Source organism: Augochlora pura, chromosome 7 (assembly GCF_028453695.1).
Source record: "Augochlora pura isolate Apur16 chromosome 7, APUR_v2.2.1, whole genome shotgun sequence".
Lineage (NCBI taxonomy): Eukaryota > Metazoa > Arthropoda > Insecta > Hymenoptera > Halictidae > Augochlora > Augochlora pura.
The window spans coordinates 2,558,657-2,577,864 of NC_135778.1; the positions used below are offsets into that span (position 1 = coordinate 2,558,657).

Here is a 19,208-nt window from a genome sequence, read left to right on the forward strand (position 1 = left end):
TGCCACAACTAGAATGAATGCAACTATGTACGGTATTGGCGCAGCTAGGGCGAGCGTGTCAGGCGTCTCCGACCCCCGTGACACACAAGTATAATCGTCGCAGACGATTCCTCCCACGACGCCCTACACGCGAAGTACCAAATAAAGTGTGCGCTCCCCCCCCTGCTCCCTCTCGTCGCGTTAAGGACGCGGGCACCGCTTATATTAATAATCCCGGGTATCGAGGGTGAATAAATTACTTCCGCATCTGCATAGGCCGTTTCGGGATTGGAAAGTGATTAATTTTCGTTTTCCTCGAACGGCTAGAAATCGGCGCGGCAGATGCTTATCGGCGGGCCCCGGGAGCGCGCGGGTTCCTTTTACGTGAGTAATCCTTTACGATTCATGGCTCGCGTATCCTATTTGATGACGTGCAAAAGCCGGCACGTGACGCACCGCTTCCTGATTCATACTTCCGACTCGGCACCGATTCGATTCGGCTCGGCAACGTGACCGTCGATTTATCGGACGGACTGGCCTCTATTTATGCATCGTACAGGGCGTACCAGAAGTCAATCGTGTCGAAATCGTGTCGTGTCAAATCGTGTCAGGGAAATGAAGGGGATTTTCCGAGGTGATTCGAAGCAAGTTTTTCCTGGGTGAAAATTGAATTCGCGGCTTGGTTTACGAATTATTTGCGATAAGCAATGTGACCAATGAGAACAGAGTTCGACTGGCGGATGAGCCAATCAGAGAACAAAGTCCAGTTTGTCGACTCAGCCATCTCGCGCTGGATTATCTCGATTCTCATTGGTCAGTGTTTTCAATTCATTAAAGTTACTTTAAATGACCCCAGAAATCTGCCTTTTGATTGCGAGTCACTTTTGGACATCCTGTATAGGCTCGAATCAAAATCTTGAGAAACTTCGTTTCTTATTGTCATTCCAAGCGATAGAAAAATGTTAACACAGCGCCGTAATTACATCTCACGGTAAACAATGAGACAATATTCAAGCCATTTACAGTCCAGTTTGAAAAAGATTTTATTTTATTTACCTGCAATACAATTTTGTCCTTTACTCTACCATTTAAAACCTAAATATACGCCGTCTGATAAAAGATCTAATGTACTTAGATTTTAACCGATCACCGCTGCGAGTTCTTCAGAAATAAGAAATGCCACTATTCGATCATCATTCAGCCGCAAGTCTCAAAGCCGATCGCTTCGCGACTCGGTCGGTCCGCCCGATGGAAAAAGTCGGGCGAGGTTTTCGGAGGTCGGACATATGGCCGCGGGGAAGGGGACGGCGAACGATAGTAATCAGTGCCGATTATGCAAATGTTCGGTGACTGGCCGTGACAGCTAGCGGGGCCCGGACGTTTCTAGGGTATCAATGAGCCCCGCGTTCTTTTGATCCGCGCGACAATAACGACGTGTTTACCGTCGCGATCCTCCTCCGGGCTACAAAGAAGTCCTCTGGCCGCGCCGGGGCTGTTTCAGCGGATCGGGTTCGTTGCATATTGCGCGACACGCGTTGATTATAAACATCGCGGCAACGAGGCGTCCCGTTTGCCGATGATAGTGCGAGACGGCGGCGATCGTGGGACTGGTCGGTACCAATCGGAACCCGTCGATGACGCGTGTGCGCCGAATACGGTGTACAGAGAGGGAGGGGTGAGAGAGAGAGAGAGAGGGGGGGGGGGGGGGATAACTTGAGAATAATTGGAAAAGCGCAAACACGCTGCGTTCCGCGATTAAAATCAATGGCGCTGCCTGTCGTATGAATAAACACTCGATTAAAGGATTTCGATTATCGGGCGAGTAGTAGTATCGACTCGGCCGGATAACGATAGTCCGGGGCTACCGAACGTAACGGCGGGCCTTTGGTTTATCTTTCGAGTTACATAAACCGATTAGTGAAACTGCTTAAGCACGGCCCGATAATCACCTCCGTCTTAACCCGCCGCACACGATTCAAACATCAACGAAGTTATAAAAATAACTGCGCACGGCTTTCGTTCGAAGCTTGCTTAAGCTGAATTTACCGTCGTTATTATTATTTATTTCGGCCGGATAAACCGCTGCGGATACAAAGAAAACAATATTATAAATTTTAATATATGCAAAGTGTCTCACGGTGAGATTGGCACAGCCGCCTCGCGTTAACCAAGCTCGTCTTTTATTGGTTACTGTTTTTCATTAATAACTCGTACACGAAGCCGCGAATTGCATTTTCGCTGAGGAAAAAGTTGCTTTAATTGACCACAGGAACCTCCTCATTTCCCTATCGCGGAAGACCTTTTAGATACCATATATATCTGTGTCCTAAAAAGAGAACAACGACGAGTATTAAATTAAAGAAAATGTAAACGTGTCGCACGTTACGTTCTAATCTTTCCCTGAAATCCGTATAATTCCTTCAACAACGGCGCATGCGACGACAGTTGCTTTCAAAGCAAAGATCACGTTGCAGATCTTGAAATAGACATCGCTAATCTTCGCCAGGATTAAAAATGAAACAATAACGGCATCGGGTCTCGTTTACTTTATTGATCCTTTCCTAAAGAATTTTTCCACGGTCCGATCATCGTGCAGAATTATACTCGACGTGACCGAGAAACGTTTCTAACGCGGAGACGTGTATGTACAGAGAGATCAGCGAAGGCCGCCGATTGGAACTGACAAGCAGGAATTCAGTGTCGGGATCGATGCGATTCGGATCGAGCGCGCGCAGTTGCCTCAAGAATCAAAGGGCAACGGAACGGGAAGTTTTTCTATCTGCGGCGATGGAAAATATAAGCGAGCCAGAGCTGATAAACGACCGCTGGAATGTTACAGATAAAACCGACTAGCGTCGACAACGACGTTGGTTAGCAGCGACGCAGTAGGTGTGGGTGTCTGTGTGCAGGGGATCGAGAAAGAAAGGTGGAGATGTCCTACATCGGTAAAACAGTAGCGCTATCAGTCCCCCGGGATCCACCGTGAATAGACAGCGAGCGGTCTATTTGTTTTTGAACGCTGTATATATACCGTGTAAATATACCTAAAAGCGACTAATAAAAATTGTCTCGTAAGAATTACGAGAATTCATCCAAATTTCTCATCATTTTTGTAACACCTTATGCCTGAACGAAGAAATAGTTTCAACTATTAATTAATTTAAAATATAAATTCAGATATCGATGGAAACGCAGCTTTATAATTTGTATAATTATGAGATAAAATCTGTGACAACCTGCGGGCCACGTTCGACCGTCGGTGGTAGGTTTAATGTTAATTAACCTATCCTTAATAATCAGTTGGTAAATCGATCATTATCCAACCGCGCTAACAGAGATTAATCTAATTAATCCAAGTTCTCGATTAGTCTAAATATATTTCCTCTGACTAATCAGTGGCGAACGAAATTTGATGAACGCGCGTCACAGGTTCCCGCCATTTTCGAACAGTACATCCGTTAAAAGATTGGTCGAAATAGTATATCGCGTTATTCGTGTTTTCGTTTACGGAATTATTCGTAAAAATATCGTGATTCCCGAATAGCAGCGTTATCGTTTGTTATCGCAATGCTGGTTGCAAATAAAAAAAGAAGGGGTTTCATGTTACCCACGACCAATAATTTCCCACGGACCGATCCGGCAAGAATGTTGAAAAGTTACGCAGGAATCTGTGTCGGCGCTCATAATCTGATTCGGTTTTGTGTACGACAGATGGCACCAGCAAATAAATGGAAGTCGCAGGATCAGTAACCCCGATGGGGGAATAACCGCGCATTAGCTCTTTGTTTACTTATACCCTCTGGAATACTTTCGCTGTACTCGATTCGATCGATTACCAAGTATCTAGGTATTGTTCGCGCGGATGCCGTTTAGGTTAGGATCCGGTCGAGACGTTGGGAAGCTTTGCGAGCCGATCGCCTCGCGACAAAACAATCCTGCCAATCGGCAGTTTTGAAATGGTAACGGCCGCCGGAGACAATGCCCGATTGCGCAAGCTGAGAATTATTAGTTGAATCGATCGCGTGCGGATTGTCGGGCTTGCATCGATACGCGCAACGTTTGACAGAGGACACGGATCTCTTTTGCGTTACAATGCGATCCGTTAACGGTCGAAACGCGCCGTGTCGTCGACGCGCGAGACGACGGCAAAAGGCTGTGAGAACGGGCACGCGAAATTCCCGAGCAGCGGCGAAGAAAGAGGAACAATGCGCGAAGACGCAAAAGAGAGCGACCGCGTGCCCTTTTTTTCTGTTTTCTTCTCCTTTTTTTTTTTCTTTTTTCTTTTCTTTCTTTTTCAGGTTGCGGTCGAGGTAAACACAGCACGGCACGTTTCGTGGCGCCCCCTAACTGATAAAACGCCATCGAAGCACTCTCTCGTGTCTCTCGCTCTCGCGCGTGTGGGAATCACGGCATGACATACGGCTCGCAGTCGAACTGGAAACGTGACACCCGCTGAAAGGTGTCGGGGGGGGGGACTACGCTGTCAGGGACAGGGCTCGGGCTCGATAAGCTGTTATAACCTCAAATGTCGGCGAGATAACACGTACTTAAAGGAGCGTGAGTTTACGACCACGCCACCGCCACGCACGCCAGACACTGGCATGCTTCGATGGTGGGGCCACCGTGCCGAACGGCCGACCCCTTCCGCGAACGTTTAAAAACCACCAAAAATGTATTTCCGTGTCAGTACTCACCATCGTCTGAGTTGATCAGGTCTTTGTGGATGTCGGACATATCTGAAACCCACAAACACCACGGGTTAGCTGAAAGTCCCTCGTGTTTTCGGGCAGCCTCGTTCGATCCACAGGCACTCACTCACCCGCCATGTTGTAACAAACTGCAACGCGCCCCGTGGCCACGCGTTTAACTTTTCTGTATGTATCGAGAGATCGTTTCCTTAACACTGTCCGTCATGATATCGATATTGCCAATTTTAATTCTCGTTCGAAACGGCTCCTTAAATTGCGAAGAGCGTGCAAGCTGACCGTTACGGCGAACCGTCCGTATCCAATTAATCCCCCCGAATTCCGATCGAAGAAGGGGCCTCTCGCCACCTTAAGAATTTTTCGGTAACGCGAGTTCTATTTCAAATTGGACGCACGACGGTACATCGTGCCTTCGAATTTCGTACCGCTTTTATGGAACTCCGAAGTTTATGATGAACTACCGAGTTTCGATTTATCGCGTTGCGACGAACGTTGTTTGGCGCAAGAGTACAAAAAGAAATATAGAGCAACATGTGATTTATACATTTAATACATAAATAGTATCCTAACATTTAGGATAGGTTGTTACGAATCAAAATCAACAAAGTTCTTAGAAAGATTTTGCAAAGTTATACATATATGATAGCATTTGATGTCTTCGCAAGAATTTAATAGAAGCTTACACGTATATGTATGTATATGTATATATAATGTATATATAGTATATCCAGTACTATCTAGTACTATATAGTATATATGTATATGTATACATATATATAATATTCTCTTTTTTTTTTTTTTAATATATACTACAAGATATCGGTATTTTGCAGTTTTCCTAAATGATAAGTCTTAGTTTATAGCGCAAATTCAATTACTTGCTTGTCAGTATCGACAAGTACAGTTAACAGGTAATGCAGACTTTCATAATTTAAGAGAGAAGAACCTCAAGTTCGTGGACAAAATAATTTCTACGTATGTTTTGTGAGCCAGTCACAAATATTAAATTGGAAATATACAACGTACAGCGACGGCAATTTAAATTTAAATTGCGAGTATCCTTTTCTCAATGTCTACAATGTAAAAAAAATATTTCAATTTCATTCTTATTATTTTACTTTTGATGTCTAATTAAATGGAAACTGTGTATAGGCAGAACTTAGAGAGAATAGATCGCGCAGTCGACGGACATACAACAGTACTTCTCTGTGCTTTGAACTTGTAGTATGATAATTTATATATTACATTTGCATAATTGAAAGTAACGTTCACGATATACCATGGGAACGTGATGCATTCAAATGCAACTGTGCTTTCTACGACTGATATGAAGTCCTTCTCCTGTTTTAAAATACTGTATTGTAAGAAAACAAATGCACAGAATAATATAATGATATCCAGCGCACGATGCGCCAGATATTTCCTTGCTGTGATTATCTTGCGACAGTTCCTGAGAATTGTGTAATATGAAATAGATAGTGGAAGAGTATTAAAAAATGCTGGTACACGAAAGTGGTGTCATGTATTATCACGAGCTACTTCTTCAATTGTAGCCCTGCACATTGGACACTCTACAAGTTGAACCGAACACATTTGGCAGAACCCTCTGAAAAAAAGTAGTTAGATTTTATATTCGCCGTTGAAGCAACGGTTCGGTTAGATTTATCGTTACGTAATTGCATAATTACCTATGATTGCATGGTAGTAATCTCACTGAAGCTCTTTGGTCAAAACACAATGTACACGAGTCTTCCCTAACGCTAAGTTTCCTCAGTTGGTCTAAGTAAATATGTCTAGGAAGCACAACCTTATCCTCCGGCTTTAAAGAAGCATAATCATTGAATTTTTTAAATTCGCGATCGGTAGGAGGATATTTGAATGGAACGTTTCCAAAATTAAAAAGGCATTGTTGGAATGACATGAAACTGGCCGCGGCAAAAAATCCGGATCTAAAATGTTTACAATGCGCATTATCACGTAACTAATTTCTACGTTATAAAATCTTTCGTTAGAAAATGTTCGCTTACCTTACTGTTTTAAAAACTTGAACACACGGTTTTAACGGCACACCGTTTATGGAAAATACTATTTCTAATTTGTTCAAGTCTAATAAACAACCCAGAACGTCCCCAGCTTTCCAAGGTGGTCTCTCGTGATGTTTTTCACTCTTTGCATTATACCAGATCAGTCTACGGCAACCATCATAGGCCAAAGAAAATTCATCATCACCTATGCCGAACCCCTCCTAAAATGAGAACATTGATGAACGAAATTGTTTTCGCCAGCGATATCGTACACGCGCGTATGAATATGAAACCTTACGTGATTTAAAAATGTGCTACCCTTTGTAGCCCAACCAATTTGCATTACTCCCGCAGTTATCAATAGTGTTTCGTAATACCAAGTGCCGGCATCTACTTGGAACGTACATCTTACGCTTTCGAATAAATATGCATCACATCGAGCCTAAAATTTTTTTAATACGAAATAATAACAAATTGTAACGGGAACCAAATTTCTGTGGCAAATCATATATCGTTTGATTAAACTTACTTCTAAACCATTAGGCGATATCTTCAGGTACTCACTTACATCTTTTGTGTTTAACATAACATTAATGCCAGACACATCTACTGAATCATGGGAATATTTCCTACCTTCCATCAAAACTAAAATAATTAAATCGTTTGCCATTATTACTAAAAATTTGTTATCTTTTCATATTATTAGATACGATAATAATTTATAAATGCTCACATAAGTTATCTAAACACCACTGTGCACAAAATCCTATTTGTCTGCGTACGTAATGAGTTTCTGTTACCCATTTTTCCAATTCTAAAAGTGGATTAGGTTTCTCAGCCATTAAACGTTTCTTGATAGTAACTTTATTTTCACCTGTTAAAATATGAAATTTATTTTATTTAAAACAATTTAGTTTAAGCATTAATACTATTTGCTGTATGATTGTATTTATTACTCACTTGTCTGTGCAAATTTTTCCAAAGCTATTAATGAGAATAGTACCACATAAGGATCAATATCTTCTCTCTAAAATAATATAAAAATTTCGAGTATAAAAAAATGTATGAAATGTTTTTCCTTTTATGTAATAATGTTTGTATTATAAACTTACAAGATTTGAAACAAGATATTCTAAAGTTACATCGGATAGCATTGCAATACTGCTAGGACCAGCCAATTTCTCTGCTATACAACCCAGTACCACGCAGATATTACGTTGTTGAGTTGCAGTGGTTGGTATACTTCCAAGTTTTTGATATAATTGAAACATTAGTGATAATCTTAGAACTGAATCCTAGAAAAACACATTGATATTCTTTGCAAGTCCAAACAAAAGAAATAAGTTACAAAAATAGATAAAAAGGTGTAAGCGTACCTTTGATGGTAGTGGACAATCGTCAAGGAGAAGAATAATAACTGAAGGGCCTAACGGGTTATGCATAGGAATAACATTAACCATTGAATTGATTACTTGTATCCACCCATCTTCCTTATCAGCAATTATATGTAGCTTTAACATTGCTGGTGGTGGATCTTGCTCACTATAAACGTTTGCCAATAAATATCATACACATAGATATTTTCATAGAATAATTTGTAGCCACTAGTACTCACTTATCGACAAGAGAACCGATCACTGATAATGTCTCAAGTACCAATTTATCAATGTTAGCTGAATTTGGAAAATTAAAAGCTGCAGATGTTACACTAGTAGATGCAGCCGTGCCTCCTACACTCGATTCAGAAAGTACAGTATTTTCAGCTTCCACATGGTTCTGTCCATTAAATACCTCATGTTCTTCTGGTGTATCTTTACACAAACAATTGCCCATTCCCACAATTTATAACAATACTTTTAAAGAAGCTCTATCATGTATATTTTTTTAAGTAATATTAGTACAATTAACTGACATGTGTATTATTAATTATTATACACAATGCAATAAAAATCAATTTACATTTAAAAACGACGATGTTATGTACAGAAATTTACATCTACATGTATCTCCATAGGCATTGAGTCTCAAAAGAAATATCAATCTTGGTTGTTGAACATATTAAAAATATATCACATAAAGTCATGCTCTCTCATCGGAACTACTTGAAATATTTATTTACATTCTTGCGCGTTTGGTCATTGTTTTTAAATACATGGATAAATATGATTTGGACAAAAATATATATGTAATATTTAAAACTCGGTTCACAGTTACGATTGTTATTAATTATAAGAGCACATCTGAAATAGAACGAAAATTAGTAACAAGATTTTCAATAATTTTGTGGGTCATATACGGTATTATTCCATACTTGCTTCAGAGCTGTCATTTGGTTATGTTTTCATAAAAGCCGAACCGTACGATTTGTTTCGTTAGATATCATTCTCGACCATATGCCTTGTACGACAGATTAGAAAATCGTAGTCACATTACTTTTTTTTAAATAAAATACAGGTTCCGACGTTTTTTCCACACTTTGAATTGTACCCTTTAGGTTATGTTCTTGATAATCTTCAAAACAGTAATCTCAGCATAACAGGATACACATACTATAGTATAACACCTTTCACGTGAAGTGATCAATTCTAAATCATACATAAGATAAACCTTTGTACGTCAGCACCCTTTTTACTTTACAATTATTTAATCAATAATATTTAATGTTGAATGTCTTCCATGGAACATCGTAAAGCTTAATCATAAACTTTTTCAAGTTCTGTACGTAATGTTATCTAAGGTAAATTTTTTAATCGCAAGTGCGATTAAAGAAATCTTAATCCGGCTAAGAAAATATTATAAGTAAAGATAATATGTAACAATAGCATTTAAAAAATTGCTGATAAGAAATGCTGCGATACAAGTTATTTGTCTACATAAATATATCATTTCTTAAATGTCACAGATCAGTAAAATAGAGGCTATGCTTCTTGCATAAAATACCATAAATATCACTATTTTGTAAATAATTATACGTATGTAAATAAAAAGTTATATCCTTTAAAGATATATCAATAATTATTATACATTTGTAAAAAAAAATATTCTTGTATTATAAATAAATTTATTTGGAGGATATGATTATATTGAAAGATAATTTATGTTAAGATGACAATATGAGCGTTAAAATAAATTTAATAAATTTATTATCTTCTTATATAAAGATATAAAAAATGACCACGAAACAAACATTTTTCTGTTTCCAATTTTTGGAATACCGATCTTGTGTCACATGCGATATTATCGTCAGTTCCCGCATTTAGGTCTATTAGTAAGAACCGAGTATTCATCTATATACCCCATTTCAATTAGAAGCTGATATAATCACAAATAAGGTATAGGTGTAGATCTAAGCGTTCCATGTATTTTCACACATGTGATATCATTTTTAAATAATTAAATAATTTCAACTGCTTAAATCGATCTCATTTATGACGACAATAAATTAATAAGTTGACAATGTAGAAATCCAATCTAGGTTCTTTCTCATCGTACGGACAGTGCTGCCATCAGCGAAATAATCCGAAACAAAATTCAAATAGTTGTTGCAAGCCACAATTGTCATTCAAAGTGCATAGTCGCACCTGTTTGGGAACACTGTATTACTATTTATTACAGTAATTTCTTTTTAATAACTATTTTAACATTCTCAACCAAATGACTCAAATCACTGCGCGATCTTAGAAGTTCGTTAGAAGATCTGCATTTCGTTGAAATACCAGAAGAATCGAAAAGTTACGCTTCTTCAGATGAGCATGTAACAAACATTTACATTGAACTTAGAATTGTTTAAAATATGTTGACTCGCTTTTGCTCTTTAATATGTACGAGTGGAAAATGTTAATAAATGTCACTACGTTGACACAGTATGAACAATGATGAGATCGAAGAAATTTGCCCATAGTTAAACTATTAATTCGATGTTGTTTTATCAGGTTCCCGAATGACACCCATACAATGTCCAAGGGACATGCGCCAATCAACGATCCGCAAGCGGCGTGGCGCCGTGGTGTACGCTTGCGTTCTACAGAAAAAAGATCGCAAGAGAGAGAAAGGAAGACGGCACACTGTAACAACACCAACAACGAACGACACGGTCAGTCTTCTGCGAACTTTTGGTACTGACAGTTCGCCTGTCACTCGAGTTTCAAGTCGTTTGCCATCACGCTTTTTCGCGGACTACATCGTCAGCAATAAACCAGCCCGGCCAACAACAATGTAAGACGATTACCGACCGTTATCTATACATTCTTTAACCATTTAATCGATTCCAATACCATCGGTATTCCCATTGGTAACAGTCGGTGACTTTTGGCAACGATTCAAAATACTCTGAGATGCATAATGTAAATATGCACCTTCGAACAGAACTCGTTTCCATCGAAACGGATCGAGCCATTGACAGTTTTGTGTTTTACATTCTTTGCGCCTTTGTTCCTCTATACTTCACCGTTTATTATATATTTTCTATTGACATTACACCTTGTTTTTATGACAGTACATGCCACATATTCGACGGAACAAAATTGAATGTTTAAGGGACAAAATTCTACGATTGTTCTAATCTCCGTGAATACATAGTTTTCTCGAATAATATCGAGTTCGGTGTACGCATATGTCAGTCTCGAGATTTAGACGTGCCTGTCTCGAAATTGGGGAAGCATTCAGTTATGTATAGACCTTCTCATGTACGTGCAGCTTACAGTTGCGTTCAGCTGACGACCGGCCTTATTTATAGACTCAGTCAATGAACACTCGCAATTGATCAAATAAACGAATTCGGGTTAATGAATCGTTCGGGCGATTTGTATTCGTCGCAATCGAAAATTAAGACGAAACGTTTCTACCAGTGTCCAACTTAACCTTGTTATTATTGGAGCGGTTTTATGTAGGCATCAAAATGGCCACCTTGTACTTCGGTGCAAGCCCGTAGGGGTCCGATTGTACCGCCGAATATTAGTACGAGCATCGCGCGTTTAGGACATTCGCGACACGTACACGCGAATCGCCGACACGGGAGATTCAATGGAATTGCGTAATAATTTGTTTGTTTTCACGGCATGTTACCAACGCGTGCGTAACTTTTGTACGAAATAGATCGACACGTGACTCTGTTTACCCTCTCTTTTATAGTTTTCGGTACTCCGATGTTATCGCGCGACGCGTGTTATTAGTTGTCAGTGTCGCATCCGAAGCCGGTTGAAGATCACAGGCTCGCGCGAGCGCGCGTGTTTTTGACGCAACGCTTTCGAATAACATACAGAGCCGCGGTTAACCATCAATTAAACCAAAAATATCCGAGTTGCTTTTAAAGGTACGAGGATATCGTCGAAGCCGAAATATTTCTGAGAAATCGATGTTATGACAACGGACGTCTCTCCGAGGTCGATCAAGATTTCAGGGTGACTTTTTTTATCACACGACCTGTTCAATGAAAACCAGCCAAAACGATTCTCAATGTTTCTCGATACAATTTTCGATGTTAATTTCATTGGGTCGACGAGATTTTTCTGTACAATATTTCAAATAGGAAGTGAAACAATAATAACAATGTGTAATCGAATGACGGGCCATTCTATCGCGTTGCTTGATAAGTCACGGAAAGAGAGAGAGAGGGAGAGAGAGCGCTAGTAAAAAGTAAGTTACGACCAGCGATTTCTACGACCGAGTTTCGCCAATTATGTAGTTAAGCATCAAAGTCACGGTTTTCAGGCCTCGAGCTATTAAAATCGATTTCATCGCGATCTATGGGTTATCGAACTCGGCGTTTCGGGCATCGCGAGCGCATCGATTGCGATCGCGCGACTGCGCAATGGCTCTTCATTCGAGTTGCTGCAATTTTTCGAAAGCTTATAGCGTTTCACGTTTTTACATTGTAAAATCTTACATTATAAATTACATTGGAAATAAATTTTATAAATTCTTATAATAGATATAGTAACTTAACTTATAATAATCTTATAATATTTATATAATACTTTTACAAATTCTTACATTGGAAATTACTTTTATAAACTTTCAGGAATAGGAGTGGGGAAAAAAGGAAGTGGGTCAGCGTGGAATTTGGTTTGGCGCGTAATATTTTTGATTATAATTTCATTACCGCCGTCGGATTATTAATCGCGTCGATTTTCGTTTGACCGATAAGCCGCGCGTTTTACCGCCCGCTCTTGAACCGTACAGAGTTTACTGTTATCGCCGACGATACCACCTCGCGAGAATTCTCATTCCGCCGTGTCCGTTTCCATACGCGCGAGATTGAATATTGATCTTGAACGCGCCTAGAATTAGTCATCGCGTTAACCCGTCGTTACTACGTGTCGTTTTGCTCGCCGCCCAGCCTCATTCTTCGCGAATTTGTATAAATAACCACGTATATTTGTCCCTTCTAAATTTAATTTCACGGTCCCGGTCGTGACTTTACGATCCCCAAGGCGAGCCCCGGTTCGAGTCCTGTTACACCTGTGCAACGGCGCCTTTCACGCTGAACTTTATGCCCCTGGATAACAACTCATACGTTCACATTGTTGCTATGTACATTACGGTGCATCGTATGATCTCGTAAAGAAAGGATTATTTAGTGCGTACGACGAATGAAAATAAAGTAAATAAGTGAAATAAAAATCGAAACAGAAAGTACGAAAATCAAATAAAAATTGAAATAAATTAGTAAATGAAAAATCGAAACGAAAATTAAATAAAAATTAAAGTAAATTAGTAAAAGAAAAATCGAAATGATTAGTACGAAAATTAAATAAAAATTACAGTAAATAAGTAAAAAAAAAATCGAAATAAAAAGAACTAAAAATTGAAATAAAAATCGAAATAAAAATTAGACGATTACAAAAGGATGAAATTAATATTTTTCGGTAACATCACAGAAGCTCTAATGATCTCATGTTTTACTAAACTTTGAATTCGGCGGTTTACGACGGCAGGTTCCGAAAATGTTACCTTTTTCGAACATTTCTTTGGTCTTCGTTGCTGGCTTTTCGGCGAGCTCCGAAAAAAAAATATGAGAACATTCTGTACGTCCGAGTTTCACGACGGCATATAGCGCATGTCCGTGCCGATTTCTTTGCTCGCAAACATGGCGACCGGCCGATAGCACGTAACTCAGCGGGGCCGCAGGAAAATGAATCACGTTGCTTCCGTTGCCACGGAATGATAGTCGATTAGCAATTAAAGTGCCAGCATTCGTATAGATCAAAGTCTTTACGAGGGAACGCGGTTTTTCCGTTTCGGTCTGGCGGAATCCGATGGGATACGTGACCGAAGTCACATATTCTCGATTTACCAACAAAATAATGTAATTGCTATAAGAATAAAAGAAACCGTTGTTTTTACAACTTAGCTTGTCGATGTTGAATTTATGCGATGGTAAAGGGGTAGAAATGAGAACTGCTTTTTGTAAAGAAAATAAGGAAGTACAAAAGAGATTTTACGGCTGTGGTATGGATGCAATGAAAACAAAGATTTATTTGTAATGAGACAGTATAAGTAACAGGAAAGCGTGAGACATAGTGTAGTATATGCAATAAATATATGCATGGTGAATATAATATATATATTTTTTAATATTTATATTTTTGATATATTTTTGAGATATTAAACATCCACGTAGTACAGTTACCAAAACAAGTATATAAAAGAAAGACTAACCAGTAAAATGGAAGAGCAATGATCTCTCGCCGAAGGAATTCTTTTGATAGCATACCCCTCGGATGTCCCCCGATTCTAGTTTATTTAAGCCTTTTACTTCGACAAGGTTTACTTCATACACCCCACAGCAGTCCTATCTGGACACTTTCCACCCACGCCGACTCGATTTAGCGAGCTGAAACGCTTCGATCCGATCCAGGGAACCGTCCACTCGCCACCCTAAACCAGCTACAGTCTCGCCGTATCGCGAAGTCGAGAATAGTATGATTCTCATAGTTGGATTAATAAAACATTCTCTTTGGCTCGCGGCACAACGACGTGACTCGATCGAACAGCTAACACCTGGCGGTCGGACTTTTTATCGTCCACTTGCAGTGCATAATTCTCGCAGATTTACGGTTTTCGATCGCGACATTTCCACATTCTTGTTTTCATTGTTTTCTAACGATAGATTAACGTCGCTTTTAATTTACCTTGTTAGTGGCGTGCGTGCGCCGCTCTGTTTTCCTACGTGAATGAATGTAACAGTAAATGGAGCACGTCGGTCAAGTTTTTGTTTCGTTATAACTTGTTCTTGTTCACTGGACAGGAGTTCTTTTTTTTTAAGCATGTTTATTGGCCGGAATAATGTACACGTAAATAAACGATACGACGATGGAATAGTAATATAGATTCATATAATATGTAACGAAAGTCCAAGGGCTCTAATATAGGATGTCCTAAAAGTCACTCGTTATGAAGTGAATAAAGGGTTTCTGAAGAGATTTCAAGCAACTTGTGCCTTTACAAAAATTTTCTCCGATGCGTCATTGACGAGTTATTAACGAAAAACACGGACCAATGAGAGACGAGCTCGGCCGGCGCGTGACAGTATAGCTAACGAGCGGACGAAGCCCAGTTCTGCTGGTTCGCTTAATGACTTTCTGCCAGCCAAGTTCGCTACTGATTGGTCACCGGCTTATTGTTAATAACTCGTAAACGAAGCCGCGGATTGCATTTTCGCAAAGGAAAAACTTGCTTCAAATGGCCTAAGGAACCTCTCGTTTCTCAATCGAAAGTCACATTTGGAACACCCTGTAGAAAGAAAGTCTAAAGGCTCCAATATACCAGATAGTATGGCCTGTTGTGCGAACACGACGAACGCTGAAACACTATACTACATCGATCTGCTGTTGCCATCGAAAAACATGTTGGTTGAACTCCTCTCCGAACAAGGAAATTCAAGTTGCGCTTAAACCGAGTCTAAAATGAAATTAGAATTCCTCTTCCTACGTTTGCAATTTTGAACCCGTTAATTACAACTCGTAAATTTCGAATCTCGATCGATCTGGGTTGAATCACTTCTACCTGGACCAGTCCGTTTCGACTTTCTCGTGCCCGGACCAGTTTGGTTCGCGGATCACTAGGCTGCCGTAAAGCGTCCTTAGGCAAGTCCTTCGTTTCAACTTGACCCGTTTGGACCCGGTCGTAAGTTACTATAATTAGTATCGCCGAAATTCCGAACTAAAATACACGGTCACTTCGATTCGCGTTTGTGCCCGATCGAGCGCGCGATTTGGATTTTCACTTTCACTTCTTATCGTTCTCAGTCGTAAAAAGATCTGTTGCATTTTTTTTAGCAAGACCTTGAACCACGAGGTCGATTAATTATTCTCGTATAGAAGCTTCGACTAGAAGAAAGTTATAGGATAGAAAAATTTTGCATGAGAACTGGACAACTTTGATCAACGATAACTCCGCGAAAAATGATGGTGGAATAACGATAATTTTTCTAAATTAAAGCTTGGAATTTCTAGATCAAGATGAGGTATCTCGATTTTAAATTTAACGCGCCCTAGTGACTGTAACCCTTTAAATACGAGGCCATGTATAACAGATCGAAAATGGTCATTTCTATCGTATCGAAAAATGCCAAGTTCGATAAAATGCACGAGCTACAAAAAATTTTTTTCGGGGATGCCATTTATACCGTAACAAAGCTTGATCCTTCCCCTTTAATTAAAAAAAAACGAAACGTGGCTGCGATTTTTTTTCGCCGAGTCACAGCGCTGTAAAGTAACCCTCGCAGTTGTCTCGTCTATACCCCCCCCCCCCCGCCCCCCCCCCTCCCCCCCGCCCCCCCCCCCCCCCCCCCCCCCCGCATTGGCGTTACCCGATGTGCATCGCGAGGAGCTCGCCACTCGGATCCTACTTAACATAAAATCGTTGAAGACCGTTTTTAAAGCAGAAGCTTCAAGCTTTAATTCGAGATAAAAATCATCGTGCTACAATAACTTTTCACGGAATTACAAGCGATCGAAGTTGGCCGACTTTCCTCGAACAATTTTTCCACTGCTAGAATCATTTCGAGCACCGCCGAAACGAATTATTGAGATGTTCGCCGTGTAATGCGATTTAAGTGGAACGGGAGTGGCATGATTAAAACGAGACAGTGTGGGTGCACATGTACGTATACGTGTAACGACACACGTGGTTGTTGCAATCCACTTAGCCGTCGAAGAGATAGCAAATTGATCTTCGTACTATTTAGAAACCCTCCCTATTACATAAGCGGGTAATTGCGAACCGTTTGTGCAGCCAATGCCAATGGAAGACATCGCGTATTGCAACTATTTAATAAATGACCGGACGGCGAGTAACCTGACAGCTGTTCAGGAATTCTTTGACTCGGTTTACCGTCGCACGGAATTAGCTGTTTCGTTCGCTGTCCGGTGGCGTGCGAACGCGTCGCCGAGGCACAAAACAGGGTCTTCCGTTTCAGAAGACAGTTTACTGATTACACACGGCGAAACACAGAAACAAAAACTGCCTTATGAATGCCGATCTTTAAAAAAATCATTCAAGAAATCTGACCCTCACCTTTCGCGCGCGCCGATCACCGTTTTCCAGCGGTTTCGCGCAGAGGTCTGTCTGCATATTCCATAATTCCGCGAGTTAATTCTCTCGTGCGCGGGGCGAGATCCGTAAATCAAACAAAAATTAGCCGGAGCCGAGGCGGACGCGCGATATTAATTAATATTCGATGAACGAGAATTTTTAGGATCGCCGCAGAAGTTCGGTCCGTAAACTCTCGCAGAAAATCGATGTTATTTATATCTTCGTAAAATATCGCAGCCGGCGAAATTAATTAATAGCATATATATATATATATATATATATATATATATATAAATAGCCGAATCGAAATACGCGCCCGATAAACCATCCGCTTTGTATACCTGGTCGCGGATATATTTATGGACTCAAAAAACGCTAATCAGATGCCATTGTGTGTATGCTAATCCCGCGTATGCATACCTGAGCGATTCTATTATTTGACTTCACCTGCAATTTTTTTGCAAGAAACTGCGATAGCGATAGTAAAATCTGATATTATTTATGTAGTTGGAGGAAATAATAAAGAAACAGGACAGTCGGTAAAGAAGCAAATGACGAGTAAACAATACACAAAGGTTAGTTGACGGTCATTTTTTTGTACTCTGTCGCTGGCTTAATTTTTTTTGTTCTCTTCGACTGGCTGTGCGTTACAGCACTTGCGAGAAACCAAAGAAGTGAGAAACTTTCTTGGATAAATAACTGCCCCGTTATTTTTCACTATTTTTCGCGTTTTTTAAATTGCGATAGGCTCTTCAATGTAAATTAAATTCTACCCATCTATCGTTAACGCTTATACATTAATAAGTATCAATTCTCTATTTGCCGTAGGAATTTATTAGTAACAAATGTCAATCCAAGCAGCCATGAAATAAGTAATAATACCATTTTATTTACAATTTGCCTAGAACCTTTTTCCATCGCACTAATTTCTCAGACAAAAAAAGTAATTTTATATTTATCCTCGATTGTTTAAATATCGATAACAAGAGAATAAAATTCTCATACTTCACACTCGACAACCTATTACTGTAAATCTCCACTACGATTCTCTCTCGTTACACCAAAGGGTTAAGAACGAGCTCCTGCGACGGGGAAGGTGTTCCCGTTTCGCTTCCAAGAAAAAAGTCCGCAATTTTTGCGATCGTCGCAGAAACGCCGATGCGCCGTAGAGCAAATCGAAAGCGTCGAAAGCGTTCAGCGGCGTGGAACACCGGGCTCGCGAAATCGCGGCTTTTCGCGAGTGTCCGGGGGGGGAGGGAGAGAAGGCTCGGTTGCGTAATTAGGCACGTCGGCCGCGCGAAAATAATGAATGCGGCCGCTTTGCACGGGACAGCTGCGCGCGTGCTCGTGACCCCTGCCGGTGACGTTTCGCGATAATCGGCGGGCATGCGGTTGTGCTGTTCATTCACCGCGGTGCCTCGTGATTTCGTGTGCGCGAACGGATCGTGAGCGATCGCCGTCAGAGATATCATTCATCCGGATAAGGAACGACGCGCCGATAAACGGATTCTGAATCGAGCGCGTTCGGATGCTTTTTTGGAGCACCTGCGATCTTCCGAATATGATTTCGTTATTGGACCGTGGACGTTTGGGCGAGATTAAAATTGCGTCGATTCATTCTTGGGGTTTGGAAGGGTTAAAAACTGTATCCTCTTTTGCTTAGGTTTTTATAGCATTTATTCTAAACTATCTGGGAAAGTTGGTATTATTTATAGTTCTATAGTTTAATGTTCTAATTAGTTGGCAATGCTTTTCGTTGGATTTTTCGTTAATAATTTGTTAACGATGCCTCGGAAAAAAATTTTGTCAAGGAAAAGGTTACTCCAAATTACCTCAGGAAATTCTCAATTCTCAATTGCTAGTGATTTTTGGGACACCTTGTATAGTGCAGCATTCAAAAAAGATTAAGAATATATTTGTAAATATCAAATATCCGAATTATTTAAATAATTGTAAATATCAA

General features: G+C 40.2%; 2 protein-coding genes and 1 long non-coding RNA gene across 7 annotated transcripts in view; 1 reads left to right on the top strand and 2 right to left on the bottom strand.

The window, feature by feature from the left end:
• The window catches only part of LOC144473504 (uncharacterized), a 95,862-nt gene extending 91,060 nt beyond the window's left edge, over positions 1-4,802 (bottom strand). For both annotated transcript variants that reach the window (XR_013494597.1, XR_013494598.1), the window contains exon 1: positions 4,674-4,802. This is a non-coding gene — a long non-coding RNA (uncharacterized LOC144473504). The remainder of the gene's footprint in view (positions 1-4,673) is intronic.
• Positions 4,803-5,226: 424 nt separating this feature from the next.
• On the bottom strand, positions 5,227-9,307 carry LOC144472237 (RING finger and SPRY domain-containing protein 1). Of its 2 annotated transcripts, XM_078185154.1 has the most exons (12): positions 9,021-9,307; positions 8,669-8,949; positions 8,325-8,576; positions 8,086-8,251; positions 7,822-8,004; positions 7,670-7,736; positions 7,443-7,583; positions 7,239-7,354; positions 7,008-7,151; positions 6,713-6,930; positions 6,374-6,634; positions 5,227-6,291 (listed from the first exon to the last, which is right to left on the bottom strand). In XM_078185154.1, exons 3-12 carry the CDS (start codon positions 8,540-8,542, stop codon positions 6,204-6,206), a joined length of 1,602 nt encoding a protein of 533 aa, XP_078041280.1. In that variant the 5' UTR covers positions 8,543-8,576; positions 8,669-8,949; positions 9,021-9,307; the 3' UTR covers positions 5,227-6,203. The 2 variants fall into 2 exon arrangements, with proteins under 2 accessions (XP_078041280.1, XP_078041279.1); XM_078185153.1 differs by having other exon boundaries at positions 8,325-8,949.
• A 1,472-nt stretch (positions 9,308-10,779) lies between these two features.
• Positions 10,780-19,208, top strand: part of LOC144472213 (ATP-binding cassette sub-family G member 1) — a 43,308-nt gene continuing 34,879 nt past the window's right edge. The window contains exon 1 of one of the 3 annotated variants that reach the window (XM_078185110.1): positions 10,780-10,924. The gene's annotated coding sequence lies outside the window, so the exon portion shown is untranslated. Of the gene's footprint in view, positions 10,925-11,882; positions 12,021-12,325; positions 12,344-19,208 lie in introns of those variants that run through there. The other 2 variants (XM_078185111.1, XM_078185112.1) reach the window with 2 other exon arrangements.

Excerpts from the sequence above, each read along its gene's own strand:
- LOC144472237 (XM_078185154.1), bottom strand. The coding sequence starts at position 8,542 with ATGGGCAATTGTTTGTGTAAAGATACACCAGAAGAACATGAGGTATTT. Across the intron at positions 7,584-7,669 it reads GGAAAAATTTGCACAGACAA|GTGAAAATAAAGTTACTATC; the intron begins GTGAGTAATAAA and ends ATATTTTAACAG. Across the intron at positions 7,355-7,442 it reads GTGGTGTTTAGATAACTTAT|TTTTGATGGAAGGTAGGAAA; the intron begins GTGAGCATTTAT and ends TAATTATTTTAG.